This window comes from Musa acuminata, chromosome BXJ1-4 (assembly GCF_036884655.1).
Source record: "Musa acuminata AAA Group cultivar baxijiao chromosome BXJ1-4, Cavendish_Baxijiao_AAA, whole genome shotgun sequence".
Taxonomy (NCBI): domain Eukaryota; kingdom Viridiplantae; phylum Streptophyta; class Magnoliopsida; order Zingiberales; family Musaceae; genus Musa; species Musa acuminata.
This window is the reverse complement of record NC_088330.1, coordinates 9,186,261-9,201,770: the sequence shown is the minus strand read 5'-3', so window position 1 is coordinate 9,201,770 and position 15,510 is coordinate 9,186,261. Positions and strand designations below refer to the sequence as shown.

Sequence of the window (15,510 nt, the reverse complement as noted above, 5' to 3'; positions counted from 1 at the left end):
TTGAATGTGCATAGGCAGCTGTAATTTATGGTTCGGAATGTTGGGCAGTTGGTAAATTGCATGTACAAAAATTAGTGATGGGAAGATGAGGATGTTGAGATGGTTGTGAAAATACTAGAATAGAATAATAAACATTTACATTTATAAACAATTAATTATAGGTTCAATTGGGGATATATTGATGAAAAAATATAAATTGATTTGCTTACTCATAGTCACTAAGCGCTTCTACTATGACATGAAGTAGTTTTTGGTTTCTATAAGAAGTTAGTCTGCATTTTAGGACTTCAAGTGACACTAGGAGAACATAAAAGGACTTTCCATCATATCTTTGGTTATATTTTCTGTTGTCTGTGTTATTTTGGTTGATATTTTGAATGGAGAACGAGGTAAGTTAATGTTGTGTCATGCCACATGTCTGTTGTCTTCTATGATATTTGAATGTGCATAGGCAGCTGTAATTTATGGTTCGGAATGTTGGGCAGTTGGTAAATTGCATGTACAAAAATTAGTGATGGGAAGATGAGGATGTTGAGATGGTTGTGAAAATACTAGAATAGAATAATAAACATTTACATTTATAAACAATTAATTATAGGTTCAATTGGGGATACATTGATGAAAAAATATAAATTGATTTGCTTACTCATAGTCACTAAGCGCTTCTACTATGACATGAAGTAGTTTTTGGTTTCTATAAGAAGTTAGTCTGCATTTTAGGACTTCAAGTGACACTAGGAGAACATAAAAGGACTTTCCATCATATCTTTGGTTATATTTTCTGTTGTCTGTGTTATTTTGGTTGATATTTTGAATGGAGAACGAGGTAAGTTAATGTTGTGTCATGCCACATGTCTGTTGTCTTCTATGATATTTGAATGTGCATAGGCAGCTGTAATTTATGGTTCGGAATGTTGGGCAGTTGGTAAATTGCATGTACAAAAATTAGTGATGGGAAGATGAGGATGTTGAGATGGTTGTGAAAATACTAGAATAGAATAATAAACATTTACATTTATAAACAATTAATTATAGGTTCAATTGGGGATACATTGATGAAAAAATATTTAAAATGGTGCAGACGGACAGACACAGTTAGAGGAGGTGAAATAATTATGATTAGTGTTGTGAGTTTGTGAGAGGTAGAAATAGCTAAGAAAACTTTATTAAAAACCATGAAAAATGATTTGATGTCTTAGTTTGACTAGATATACTACCCTCGATAAAGGTAATTGGTGGAACAGGATTTGTGCTACATGGTTCAAGTTAGATCTTAGGAGATTATATCTACAAATGCAAAAATAAGAATGTTTAGATGTGTGGAGTTAATAGAAAAAGAGTAGAAAATTTTACATCTGTGAACATTTAGGTGTAGGTCCAATCAAGGATAAATTGACGAAAATTAACTCAAGATGATGAATCATATTCGAAGAGAAATTATAGATGCATTGCTTGGATGAGATGAATTAACGATTGATTAGTATAATGAGCAAAGATAGAGGAATACTTATGTATACTTTATTAAAAACCATAAAATGTTTTGTTGTTCTTAGTTTGACTAGCGATATTGCCCCCAACTGAGTTCAATGGCAGAATAAGACCCATATATCCAACTTCTAATAGTCAAATAGTTTTTGCATTATGACTTATTGTTGTCATATCATATTGGTTTTTTTTCTAGGACACAAAATTTGTCATTTCATCCTTTATTTAAGTTTTGATCAAAATGGAGAAGAAGATACTTGCTTTAAGCGAAGAAATAACACAATGACATATACCAAGTAATGCAATTTTGTTCGGACCGGATGTATTGTCATATTTATCTGTCCAGGCATAAATCAACAATGCACACTCCCTAATTTTCGGTGGTCCACATGCGGTATGGTGCTTATCACTTGTTCCAGGCCCACAGTCCTGGTAATGAGTTTGGACCAGGCAGTAAGCCTGTTTTCTTTGTTTTCTGTGTTGGTGGTATTCCTCTCATCAACCTTATCTGCCATGAGCACCTCCTCATCTTCCTTGGCTGCAGCCTCTTCATCTTGCTTGGTTGTGGTCTCCTCCTCATCTTCCTTGGTTAACATCTCCTCATTTTCCTTGGCCGCCGTTGGCTCCTCCTCCACCACCTCCTCTACTCCTCTGTTTTTTCTGCCACCTTCTCCCTTCTTCTTCTTTGCCTCCTCTCCTCCTCTTCCTTCTATACTTCTTTTCTTCTCCCTTCTGGTACCATGGTACATAACAGCATACCACGAGTCAGTATGTTCATTCATACTAGAACCATAGCGGTGCAGCCAATGACTACCATAGGTCCGTTGCCCAAAATTGTTAGAACAAATATATGAGGAATCGTGAGGATATAGGGAGAGTGCACGTGTTCGAAGCTCCCTTCACTCCACCCAAGAAGGAAAGATGATATCATCTTCACCTCTCCTCGGGTGGAGAGAAGGGATCTCCGATCACCCCTACCTACTTTCTCAACCTTCAAAAATGAGGGAGCCAAACATCTGAAGACCACCGTCTCCCGAGGGAGAACCTATAACCGGAGATATTTCAAACGTGACACGTATGGAAATTACTGCATGTGTGTCACGTATGTGGTGACGTGACACACACAGATCCGTGTCAGGCGTTGCTTGATCCGAAGTGTTCAAAGCACAAAGTATAGGTGTGTCACGTATAGGTGTGTCACCACATACGTGACACGTATGGAAATTACCGCATGTGTGACACGTATGGAAATATGCATGCATGCATTGAAGTGATGATATATGTTGGTGTGCTGCCTGATATCGGAAACCCTAGTTGGCAGGTTGGACAATAGTGTATGCAAGTATGAGATGGAGATAATATATCTTAAATAAGCTCTTTGTAGTTTTCTGAGCACTCAAAGCCAGCAACAAGTAACTAATGTACAGTGTCAGATCTCCCACTGTTTGATCTATAGATGCAAATTAACATCATCTGATTCTAAAGCAGAGATTACTTCATACATCCTATACCAAACAACACACTCCAATAGCAATTTTGGAGGCACTTGTTGAGATTATTTACAAGTACACAAATTTATTAGAAAATTTGTTATTTATTATACATTTCAAGAGCAATTTTAGCAATTAAGAAGAATTATATCCATATACTATGATAATACTTATTATCATTTGACAATAAAGATCATAATCCAAATCATGGAAGAACAAAAGAAATCATATAGGAATAACCTTATCTAAATTCTCAAAATAATGATGAATATGCGACAATTGCTAAGCCAACTGATGTATGATGATGATGATATTACTGTTATAACGAGCTTGTAAATTTGTAATACTGGTTTCAGTTACTTCTTTTCTACTGTAAAAAATAAAAATAAAAATAAGAAATTAGCGCCAATAAATTAAGCTATATATATATATATATATATATAAATGAAAAAAAGGGAAAAAATACGAGCATGATAGCCAATTAGTGATCGTACTACGTGGTGGCCCCCACCACCTTGGGGAGATCTGCGTGTGAGGCAACCCATAAGCCGACGGTCGGGGCCACCTTTTAGCCGAGCTAAATATTCTTTTGTGTCTATCGACACCCAAACAACGTTTACCCACAATGACAACTCACTTATACGTGGGGCCCGTAGAGGTATGGACGCGCCACTTTCTCTACGGGTCTATTGTTTGGTCGAAATTTCACGTGTCACTAGATGCTCAATTATTTCTGCTTCCTTAGCCTTTCGAACATTATCATCCTTTACTCCGGTTCGGAAACTTACCCACGAAAACACCCGACTGATGATTGCAGAGAAAAGTGGGTCCCGCGGGACCGGCAAGTGATGGTGAGAACGGTAACGCTCATGAGTACAGAATAAAAGTACTGCTTAGCTTTAATTTTTCTTTTTATCGGTTCCTTCGTCCGGTAGAGAAGAAACTCGAGAAGAGGGACGGCCGTTCAGGAATCTCGTCGACGGCTTTAGGCAGCTCTTGACGGAACCCTAGATCCGGGAACCGGAAACCCCCAACACTGATGCGGATTCCTCCGCAAGCAATGCTAGTTTTCGTCCCATCATAGTACGTAATCTGTGTCCGGGTTCTCTATTCGGCTTCTTCGTCGCCGGATGATCTCGATGCTTTTTTCTTTATCTTGTTAGCGTATGGTTTATTTGACTGGGGTGAATGGTTTCTTCAACGAAAGATGCGATTTCTTAATCTGATTATGCACAAAGAAAGCAGTAGCGATTCGATCTTTTTTCGTAGGGGATGGTTGATTTGCTTTGGGCAATTGGTTTACGCCACAAGAAAAAAATTTCTTTTTTGACTTTTTCATGTGTCTTGAATGAAAAGGATGCTGACTTCGTTATGTGTTAGATCTGGTTGGACAAAGTATAGCCTGCAGGTTATGATATCCTTTGTTGGGATGTATATGTTTTTTTGCTTTTGTTCGTGCTTCTATGATATGAACAAATCTCTGTTTCTATGAAATGAACAAATTTTGAACCTTCTTCACACTCAGTTCTACCGGACTAAATTTGACTGTTCTACGTACAATCAAGTTGAGATAATATTATTAGTGATCTGAGCTCAAAGGTCATTTAGTATGGCACGTCGTTGCTAGATCAGATGATTAATCTGCCATATTAGCCATTATATGATCTAAGTTGATTAGCATTTTCTCTATCTACATCAAATTAAAGGGTTCTCATGAACTTGAATTTTTGACATGAAGAGTGCAAGAGAATGTTTGATCCTCGTTTTGCACAGAATGTGGGTTTGAGATAATTAAATTTATACTGTTTTCCCTGGTTAATTTATCTTGCTTCCATAGCATTATCAAGTAAGAAAATACGAATAGTAGAATCCATTGTTAGCAGTGATTCAAAATTATCTAGTTGATACTAGAGACTTCAATCTCCATAACATTGGTGTCAAATCAGTCTTCAAAGATATCTAAATAGTGGTAAAGGATCCATGTCACTTACCAAGAAATTAGCAATGAGAGCATGGTGTTGATGTCATATCTGCTATATTTATATTTGTTTTGTTCAATATTATCTGGTAACAAATCGAGTATGGAGAGAACTGATAATGTACTATTGCCATGTGCAAGTAGGGTTGGTGCTCTTTCTTATGTTGCTGAGACATGGTGATAAAACACACAGTACTGGACTATTGTCCTCATCCGACTACCTTTGCAAGTGTTAAAATTTTGAATTCGATTGATATTGGTTGGATATTTTCTCTCTTCTTATTTTGTTAACTTTACTATGAGACACAATAATGCTGCTCATGAGATTCCTAAGTGGAAAGTCAAACAAACCCTTTTATTTTTTACCTAAAAACTTGTTACTGAAGCACCAATGGACTTGTTTGTTCAACGATTTTTACCGGTTGCCATGTACCAGTGTACCATGGTATTGTCTGTTTCATATGCTATGTTGAGCGTGTTAACACAAACTTGGCAATGTCTTTGGCTTGTACGTCAATGGATACATGCCAACCAATATACCTGCAGAACACTGAGCTCCACTTCATAGCTTGCGCGCGGCCGAAGCCTTCCAAACAAACCTTATTATATATTTGAATAATCAAACTGATTATGATGTATTATATCTCTAGGGAACTGCTCCTGGAGTGGACATTGATGGTAAGTCATCTGTAGGTAAGGAAAGAAGTCCCCTGAAAAGATCCAAAGGAAGTTTAGGTAGTTTAAATATGATTACAGGGAAGAACAACAGCGAGCCAGGTAAATTATCAGGGCAACCAGCCAATGGAGCCTTCTCTCAGAGGTATATCAAAAATAGGTTTGATTGTCATCATTTTATTTACTACATTTAGGACGACACTGTTTGCAAAATATATGTCATCCCTTTTCTAAAAGAACTGATTTTTTGTAGTGGTGAAAGTGGAAGTGAGAGTTCAAGTGAAGGGAGTGATGCCAATTCTCAGAATGTGAGCATCTCTTTCCTTTCCTTTTGTGGGCTTTCTTTCTTTAGTTGTCATCTAATATCACGGTAATAGGAATCTCTTGGTGCTATGGATGTCATTTTTTACCCTTTTTGCAAATGCCTCATTGTATCTTCTCATTCTTCCCTATCGTGCCTAAATTGATTTGCTTACTCATAGTCACTAAGCGCTTCTACTATGACATGAAGTAGTTTTTGGTTTCTATAAGAAGTTAGTCTGCATTTTAGGACTTCAAGTGACACTAGGAGAACATAAAAGGACTTTCCATCATATCTTTGGTTATATTTTCTGTTGTCTGTGTTATTTTGGTTGATATTTTGAATGGAGAACGAGGTAAGTTAATGTTGTGTCATGCCACATGTCTGTTGTCTTCTATGATATTTGAATGTGCATAGGCAGCTGTAATTTATGGTTCGGAATGTTGGGCAGTTGGTAAATTGCATGTACAAAAATTAGTGATGGGAAGATGAGGATGTTGAGATGGTTGTGAAAATACTAGAATAGAATAATAAACATTTACATTTATAAACAATTAATTATAGGTTCAATTGGGGATACATTGATGAAAAAATATAAATTGATTTGCTTACTCATAGTCACTAAGCGCTTCTACTATGACATGAAGTAGTTTTTGGTTTCTATAAGAAGTTAGTCTGCATTTTAGGACTTCAAGTGACACTAGGAGAACATAAAAGGACTTTCCATCATATCTTTGGTTATATTTTCTGTTGTCTGTGTTATTTTGGTTGATATTTTGAATGGAGAACGAGGTAAGTTAATGTTGTGTCATGCCACATGTCTGTTGTCTTCTATGATATTTGAATGTGCATAGGCAGCTGTAATTTATGGTTCGGAATGTTGGGCAGTTGGTAAATTGCATGTACAAAAATTAGTGATGGGAAGATGAGGATGTTGAGATGGTTGTGAAAATACTAGAATAGAATAATAAACATTTACATTTATAAACAATTAATTATAGGTTCAATTGGGGATACATTGATGAAAAAATATAAATTGATTTGCTTACTCATAGTCACTAAGCGCTTCTACTATGACATGAAGTAGTTTTTGGTTTCTATAAGAAGTTAGTCTGCATTTTAGGACTTCAAGTGACACTAGGAGAACATAAAAGGACTTTCCATCATATCTTTGGTTATATTTTCTGTTGTCTGTGTTATTTTGGTTGATATTTTGAATGGAGAACGAGGTAAGTTAATGTTGTGTCATGCCACATGTCTGTTGTCTTCTATGATATTTGAATGTGCATAGGCAGCTGTAATTTATGGTTCGGAATGTTGGGCAGTTGGTAAATTGCATGTACAAAAATTAGTGATGGGAAGATGAGGATGTTGAGATGGTTGTGAAAATACTAGAATAGAATAATAAACATTTACATTTATAAACAATTAATTATAGGTTCAATTGGGGATACATTGATGAAAAAATATAAATTGATTTGCTTACTCATAGTCACTAAGCGCTTCTACTATGACATGAAGTAGTTTTTGGTTTCTATAAGAAGTTAGTCTGCATTTTAGGACTTCAAGTGACACTAGGAGAACATAAAAGGACTTTCCATCATATCTTTGGTTATATTTTCTGTTGTCTGTGTTATTTTGGTTGATATTTTGAATGGAGAACGAGGTAAGTTAATGTTGTGTCATGCCACATGTCTGTTGTCTTCTATGATATTTGAATGTGCATAGGCAGCTGTAATTTATGGTTCGGAATGTTGGGCAGTTGGTAAATTGCATGTACAAAAATTAGTGATGGGAAGATGAGGATGTTGAGATGGTTGTGAAAATACTAGAATAGAATAATAAACATTTACATTTATAAACAATTAATTATAGGTTCAATTGGGGATACATTGATGAAAAAATATAAATTGATTTGCTTACTCATAGTCACTAAGCGCTTCTACTATGACATGAAGTAGTTTTTGGTTTCTATAAGAAGTTAGTCTGCATTTTAGGACTTCAAGTGACACTAGGAGAACATAAAAGGACTTTCCATCATATCTTTGGTTATATTTTCTGTTGTCTGTGTTATTTTGGTTGATATTTTGAATGGAGAACGAGGTAAGTTAATGTTGTGTCATGCCACATGTCTGTTGTCTTCTATGATATTTGAATGTGCATAGGCAGCTGTAATTTATGGTTCGGAATGTTGGGCAGTTGGTAAATTGCATGTACAAAAATTAGTGATGGGAAGATGAGGATGTTGAGATGGTTGTGAAAATACTAGAATAGAATAATAAACATTTACATTTATAAACAATTAATTATAGGTTCAATTGGGGATACATTGATGAAAAAATATAAATTGATTTGCTTACTCATAGTCACTAAGCGCTTCTACTATGACATGAAGTAGTTTTTGGTTTCTATAAGAAGTTAGTCTGCATTTTAGGACTTCAAGTGACACTAGGAGAACATAAAAGGACTTTCCATCATATCTTTGGTTATATTTTCTGTTGTCTGTGTTATTTTGGTTGATATTTTGAATGGAGAACGAGGTAAGTTAATGTTGTGTCATGCCACATGTCTGTTGTCTTCTATGATATTTGAATGTGCATAGGCAGCTGTAATTTATGGTTCGGAATGTTGGGCAGTTGGTAAATTGCATGTACAAAAATTAGTGATGGGAAGATGAGGATGTTGAGATGGTTGTGAAAATACTAGAATAGAATAATAAACATTTACATTTATAAACAATTAATTATAGGTTCAATTGGGGATACATTGATGAAAAAATATAAATTGATTTGCTTACTCATAGTCACTAAGCGCTTCTACTATGACATGAAGTAGTTTTTGGTTTCTATAAGAAGTTAGTCTGCATTTTAGGACTTCAAGTGACACTAGGAGAACATAAAAGGACTTTCCATCATATCTTTGGTTATATTTTCTGTTGTCTGTGTTATTTTGGTTGATATTTTGAATGGAGAACGAGGTAAGTTAATGTTGTGTCATGCCACATGTCTGTTGTCTTCTATGATATTTGAATGTGCATAGGCAGCTGTAATTTATGGTTCGGAATGTTGGGCAGTTGGTAAATTGCATGTACAAAAATTAGTGATGGGAAGATGAGGATGTTGAGATGGTTGTGAAAATACTAGAATAGAATAATAAACATTTACATTTATAAACAATTAATTATAGGTTCAATTGGGGATACATTGATGAAAAAATATAAATTGATTTGCTTACTCATAGTCACTAAGCGCTTCTACTATGACATGAAGTAGTTTTTGGTTTCTATAAGAAGTTAGTCTGCATTTTAGGACTTCAAGTGACACTAGGAGAACATAAAAGGACTTTCCATCATATCTTTGGTTATATTTTCTGTTGTCTGTGTTATTTTGGTTGATATTTTGAATGGAGAACGAGGTAAGTTAATGTTGTGTCATGCCACATGTCTGTTGTCTTCTATGATATTTGAATGTGCATAGGCAGCTGTAATTTATGGTTCGGAATGTTGGGCAGTTGGTAAATTGCATGTACAAAAATTAGTGATGGGAAGATGAGGATGTTGAGATGGTTGTGAAAATACTAGAATAGAATAATAAACATTTACATTTATAAACAATTAATTATAGGTTCAATTGGGGATACATTGATGAAAAAATATTTAAAATGGTGCAGACGGACAGACACAGTTAGAGGAGGTGAAATAATTATGATTAGTGTTGTGAGTTTGTGAGAGGTAGAAATAGCTAAGAAAACTTTATTAAAAACCATGAAAAATGATTTGATGTCTTAGTTTGACTAGATATACTACCCTCGATAAAGGTAATTGGTGGAACAGGATTTGTGCTACATGGTTCAAGTTAGATCTTAGGAGATTATATCTACAAATGCAAAAATAAGAATGTTTAGATGTGTGGAGTTAATAGAAAAAGAGTAGAAAATTTTACATCTGTGAACATTTAGGTGTAGGTCCAATCAAGGATAAATTGACGAAAATTAACTCAAGATGATGAATCATATTCGAAGAGAAATTATAGATGCATTGCTTGGATGAGATGAATTAACGATTGATTAGTATAATGAGCAAAGATAGAGGAATACTTATGTATACTTTATTAAAAACCATAAAATGTTTTGTTGTTCTTAGTTTGACTAGCGATATTGCCCCCAACTGAGTTCAATGGCAGAATAAGACCCATATATCCAACTTCTAATAGTCAAATAGTTTTTGCATTATGACTTATTGTTGTCATATCATATTGGTTTTTTTTCTAGGACACAAAATTTGTCATTTCATCCTTTATTTAAGTTTTGATCAAAATGGAGAAGAAGATACTTGCTTTAAGCGAAGAAATAACACAATGACATATACCAAGTAATGCAATTTTGTTCGGACCGGATGTATTGTCATATTTATCTGTCCAGGCATAAATCAACAATGCACACTCCCTAATTTTCGGTGGTCCACATGCGGTATGGTGCTTATCACTTGTTCCAGGCCCACAGTCCTGGTAATGAGTTTGGACCAGGCAGTAAGCCTGTTTTCTTTGTTTTCTGTGTTGGTGGTATTCCTCTCATCAACCTTATCTGCCATGAGCACCTCCTCATCTTCCTTGGCTGCAGCCTCTTCATCTTGCTTGGTTGTGGTCTCCTCCTCATCTTCCTTGGTTAACATCTCCTCATTTTCCTTGGCCGCCGTTGGCTCCTCCTCCACCACCTCCTCTACTCCTCTGTTTTTTCTGCCACCTTCTCCCTTCTTCTTCTTTGCCTCCTCTCCTCCTCTTCCTTCTATACTTCTTTTCTTCTCCCTTCTGGTACCATGGTACATAACAGCATACCACGAGTCAGTATGTTCATTCATACTAGAACCATAGCGGTGCAGCCAATGACTACCATAGGTCCGTTGCCCAAAATTGTTAGAACAAATATATGAGGAATCGTGAGGATATAGGGAGAGTGCACGTGTTCGAAGCTCCCTTCACTCCACCCAAGAAGGAAAGATGATATCATCTTCACCTCTCCTCGGGTGGAGAGAAGGGATCTCCGATCACCCCTACCTACTTTCTCAACCTTCAGAAATGAGGGAGCCAAACATCTGAAGACCACCGTCTCCCGAGGGAGAACCTATAACCGGAGATATTTCAAACGTGACACGTATGGAAATTACTGCATGTGTGTCACGTATGTGGTGACGTGACACACACAGATCCGTGTCAGGCGTTGCTTGATCCGAAGTGTTCAAAGCACAAAGTATAGGTGTGTCACGTATAGGTGTGTCACCACATACGTGACACGTATGGAAATTACCGCATGTGTGACACGTATGGAAATATGCATGCATGCATTGAAGTGATGATATATGTTGGTGTGCTGCCTGATATCGGAAACCCTAGTTGGCAGGTTGGACAATAGTGTATGCAAGTATGAGATGGAGATAATATATCTTAAATAAGCTCTTTGTAGTTTTCTGAGCACTCAAAGCCAGCAACAAGTAACTAATGTACAGTGTCAGATCTCCCACTGTTTGATCTATAGATGCAAATTAACATCATCTGATTCTAAAGCAGAGATTACTTCATACATCCTATACCAAACAACACACTCCAATAGCAATTTTGGAGGCACTTGTTGAGATTATTTACAAGTACACAAATTTATTAGAAAATTTGTTATTTATTATACATTTCAAGAGCAATTTTAGCAATTAAGAAGAATTATATCCATATACTATGATAATACTTATTATCATTTGACAATAAAGATCATAATCCAAATCATGGAAGAACAAAAGAAATCATATAGGAATAACCTTATCTAAATTCTCAAAATAATGATGAATATGCGACAATTGCTAAGCCAACTGATGTATGATGATGATGATATTACTGTTATAACGAGCTTGTAAATTTGTAATACTGGTTTCAGTTACTTCTTTTCTACTGTAAAAAATAAAAATAAAAATAAGAAATTAGCGCCAATAAATTAAGCTATATATATATATATATATATATAAATGAAAAAAAGGGAAAAAATACGAGCATGATAGCCAATTAGTGATCGTACTACGTGGTGGCCCCCACCACCTTGGGGAGATCTGCGTGTGAGGCAACCCATAAGCCGACGGTCGGGGCCACCTTTTAGCCGAGCTAAATATTCTTTTGTGTCTATCGACACCCAAACAACGTTTACCCACAATGACAACTCACTTATACGTGGGGCCCGTAGAGGTATGGACGCGCCACTTTCTCTACGGGTCTATTGTTTGGTCGAAATTTCACGTGTCACTAGATGCTCAATTATTTCTGCTTCCTTAGCCTTTCGAACATTATCATCCTTTACTCCGGTTCGGAAACTTACCCACGAAAACACCCGACTGATGATTGCAGAGAAAAGTGGGTCCCGCGGGACCGGCAAGTGATGGTGAGAACGGTAACGCTCATGAGTACAGAATAAAAGTACTGCTTAGCTTTAATTTTTCTTTTTATCGGTTCCTTCGTCCGGTAGAGAAGAAACTCGAGAAGAGGGACGGCCGTTCAGGAATCTCGTCGACGGCTTTAGGCAGCTCTTGACGGAACCCTAGATCCGGGAACCGGAAACCCCCAACACTGATGCGGATTCCTCCGCAAGCAATGCTAGTTTTCGTCCCATCATAGTACGTAATCTGTGTCCGGGTTCTCTATTCGGCTTCTTCGTCGCCGGATGATCTCGATGCTTTTTTCTTTATCTTGTTAGCGTATGGTTTATTTGACTGGGGTGAATGGTTTCTTCAACGAAAGATGCGATTTCTTAATCTGATTATGCACAAAGAAAGCAGTAGCGATTCGATCTTTTTTCGTAGGGGATGGTTGATTTGCTTTGGGCAATTGGTTTACGCCACAAGAAAAAAATTTCTTTTTTGACTTTTTCATGTGTCTTGAATGAAAAGGATGCTGACTTCGTTATGTGTTAGATCTGGTTGGACAAAGTATAGCCTGCAGGTTATGATATCCTTTGTTGGGATGTATATGTTTTTTTGCTTTTGTTCGTGCTTCTATGATATGAACAAATCTCTGTTTCTATGAAATGAACAAATTTTGAACCTTCTTCACACTCAGTTCTACCGGACTAAATTTGACTGTTCTACGTACAATCAAGTTGAGATAATATTATTAGTGATCTGAGCTCAAAGGTCATTTAGTATGGCACGTCGTTGCTAGATCAGATGATTAATCTGCCATATTAGCCATTATATGATCTAAGTTGATTAGCATTTTCTCTATCTACATCAAATTAAAGGGTTCTCATGAACTTGAATTTTTGACATGAAGAGTGCAAGAGAATGTTTGATCCTCGTTTTGCACAGAATGTGGGTTTGAGATAATTAAATTTATACTGTTTTCCCTGGTTAATTTATCTTGCTTCCATAGCATTATCAAGTAAGAAAATACGAATAGTAGAATCCATTGTTAGCAGTGATTCAAAATTATCTAGTTGATACTAGAGACTTCAATCTCCATAACATTGGTGTCAAATCAGTCTTCAAAGATATCTAAATAGTGGTAAAGGATCCATGTCACTTACCAAGAAATTAGCAATGAGAGCATGGTGTTGATGTCATATCTGCTATATTTATATTTGTTTTGTTCAATATTATCTGGTAACAAATCGAGTATGGAGAGAACTGATAATGTACTATTGCCATGTGCAAGTAGGGTTGGTGCTCTTTCTTATGTTGCTGAGACATGGTGATAAAACACACAGTACTGGACTATTGTCCTCATCCGACTACCTTTGCAAGTGTTAAAATTTTGAATTCGATTGATATTGGTTGGATATTTTCTCTCTTCTTATTTTGTTAACTTTACTATGAGACACAATAATGCTGCTCATGAGATTCCTAAGTGGAAAGTCAAACAAACCCTTTTATTTTTTACCTAAAAACTTGTTACTGAAGCACCAATGGACTTGTTTGTTCAACGATTTTTACCGGTTGCCATGTACCAGTGTACCATGGTATTGTCTGTTTCATATGCTATGTTGAGCGTGTTAACACAAACTTGGCAATGTCTTTGGCTTGTACGTCAATGGATACATGCCAACCAATATACCTGCAGAACACTGAGCTCCACTTCATAGCTTGCGCGCGGCCGAAGCCTTCCAAACAAACCTTATTATATATTTGAAATAATCAAACTGATTATGATGTATTATATCTCTAGGGAACTGCTCCTGGAGTGGACATTGATGGTAAGTCATCTGTAGGTAAGGAAAGAAGTCCCCTGAAAAGATCCAAAGGAAGTTTAGGTAGTTTAAATATGATTACAGGGAAGAACAACAGCGAGCCAGGTAAATTATCAGGGCAACCAGCCAATGGAGCCTTCTCTCAGAGGTATATCAAAAATAGGTTTGATTGTCATCATTTTATTTACTACATTTAGGACGACACTGTTTGCAAAATATATGTCATCCCTTTTCTAAAAGAACTGATTTTTTGTAGTGGTGAAAGTGGAAGTGAGAGTTCAAGTGAAGGGAGTGATGCCAATTCTCAGAATGTGAGCATCTCTTTCCTTTCCTTTTGTGGGCTTTCTTTCTTTAGTTGTCATCTAATATCACGGTAATAGGAATCTCTTGGTGCTATGGATGTCATTTTTTACCCTTTTTGCAAATGCCTCATTGTATCTTCTCATTCTTCCCTATCGTGCCTAAATTGATTTGCTTACTCATAGTCACTAAGCGCTTCTACTATGACATGAAGTAGTTTTTGGTTTCTATAAGAAGTTAGTCTGCATTTTAGGACTTCAAGTGACACTAGGAGAACATAAAAGGACTTTCCATCATATCTTTGGTTATATTTTCTGTTGTCTGTGTTATTTTGGTTGATATTTTGAATGGAGAACGAGGTAAGTTAATGTTGTGTCATGCCACATGTCTGTTGTCTTCTATGATATTTGAATGTGCATAGGCAGCTGTAATTTATGGTTCGGAATGTTGGGCAGTTGGTAAATTGCATGTACAAAAATTAGTGATGGGAAGATGAGGATGTTGAGATGGTTGTGAAAATACTAGAATAGAATAATAAACATTTACATTTATAAACAATTAATTATAGGTTCAATTGGGGATACATTGATGAAAAAATATAAATTGATTTGCTTACTCATAGTCACTAAGCGCTTCTACTATGACATGAAGTAGTTTTTGGTTTCTATAAGAAGTTAGTCTGCATTTTAGGACTTCAAGTGACACTAGGAGAACATAAAAGGACTTTCCATCATATCTTTGGTTATATTTTCTGTTGTCTGTGTTATTTTGGTTGATATTTTGAATGGAGAACGAGGTAAGTTAATGTTGTGTCATGCCACATGTCTGTTGTCTTCTATGATATTTGAATGTGCATAGGCAGCTGTAATTTATGGTTCGGAATGTTGGGCAGTTGGTAAATTGCATGTACAAAAATTAGTGATGGGAAGATGAGGATGTTGAGATGGTTGTGAAAATACTAGAATAGAATAATAAACATTTACATTTATAAACAATTAATTATAGGTTCAATTGGGGATACATTGATGAAAAAATATAAATTGATTTGCTTACTCATAGTCACTAAG

The 15,510-nt window shown here is 36.1% G+C and overlaps 1 protein-coding gene across 42 annotated transcripts in view; it reads left to right on the top strand.

The window, feature by feature from the left end:
• LOC135646027 (bZIP transcription factor 1-D-like) overlaps window positions 1-15,510 on the top strand; it is a 71,077-nt gene that overhangs the window by 4,011 nt on the left and 51,556 nt on the right. For 16 of the 42 annotated variants that reach the window (XR_010498951.1, XR_010498959.1, XR_010498965.1 and 13 more), the window contains 4 exons: window positions 5,604-5,773; window positions 5,882-5,936; window positions 14,122-14,291; window positions 14,400-14,454. Coding sequence is in view for 36 of the 42 variants with exons in the window: in XM_065165155.1 (XP_065021227.1) it covers window positions 5,604-5,773; window positions 5,882-5,936; window positions 14,122-14,291; window positions 14,400-14,454 (450 nt within the window). In the remaining 6 variants the exon portion in view is untranslated. Of the gene's footprint in view, window positions 1-927; window positions 4,059-5,603; window positions 5,937-9,444; window positions 12,576-14,121; window positions 14,455-15,510 lie in introns of those variants that run through there. The other 26 variants (XR_010498967.1, XM_065165201.1, XM_065165208.1 and 23 more) reach the window with 19 other exon arrangements.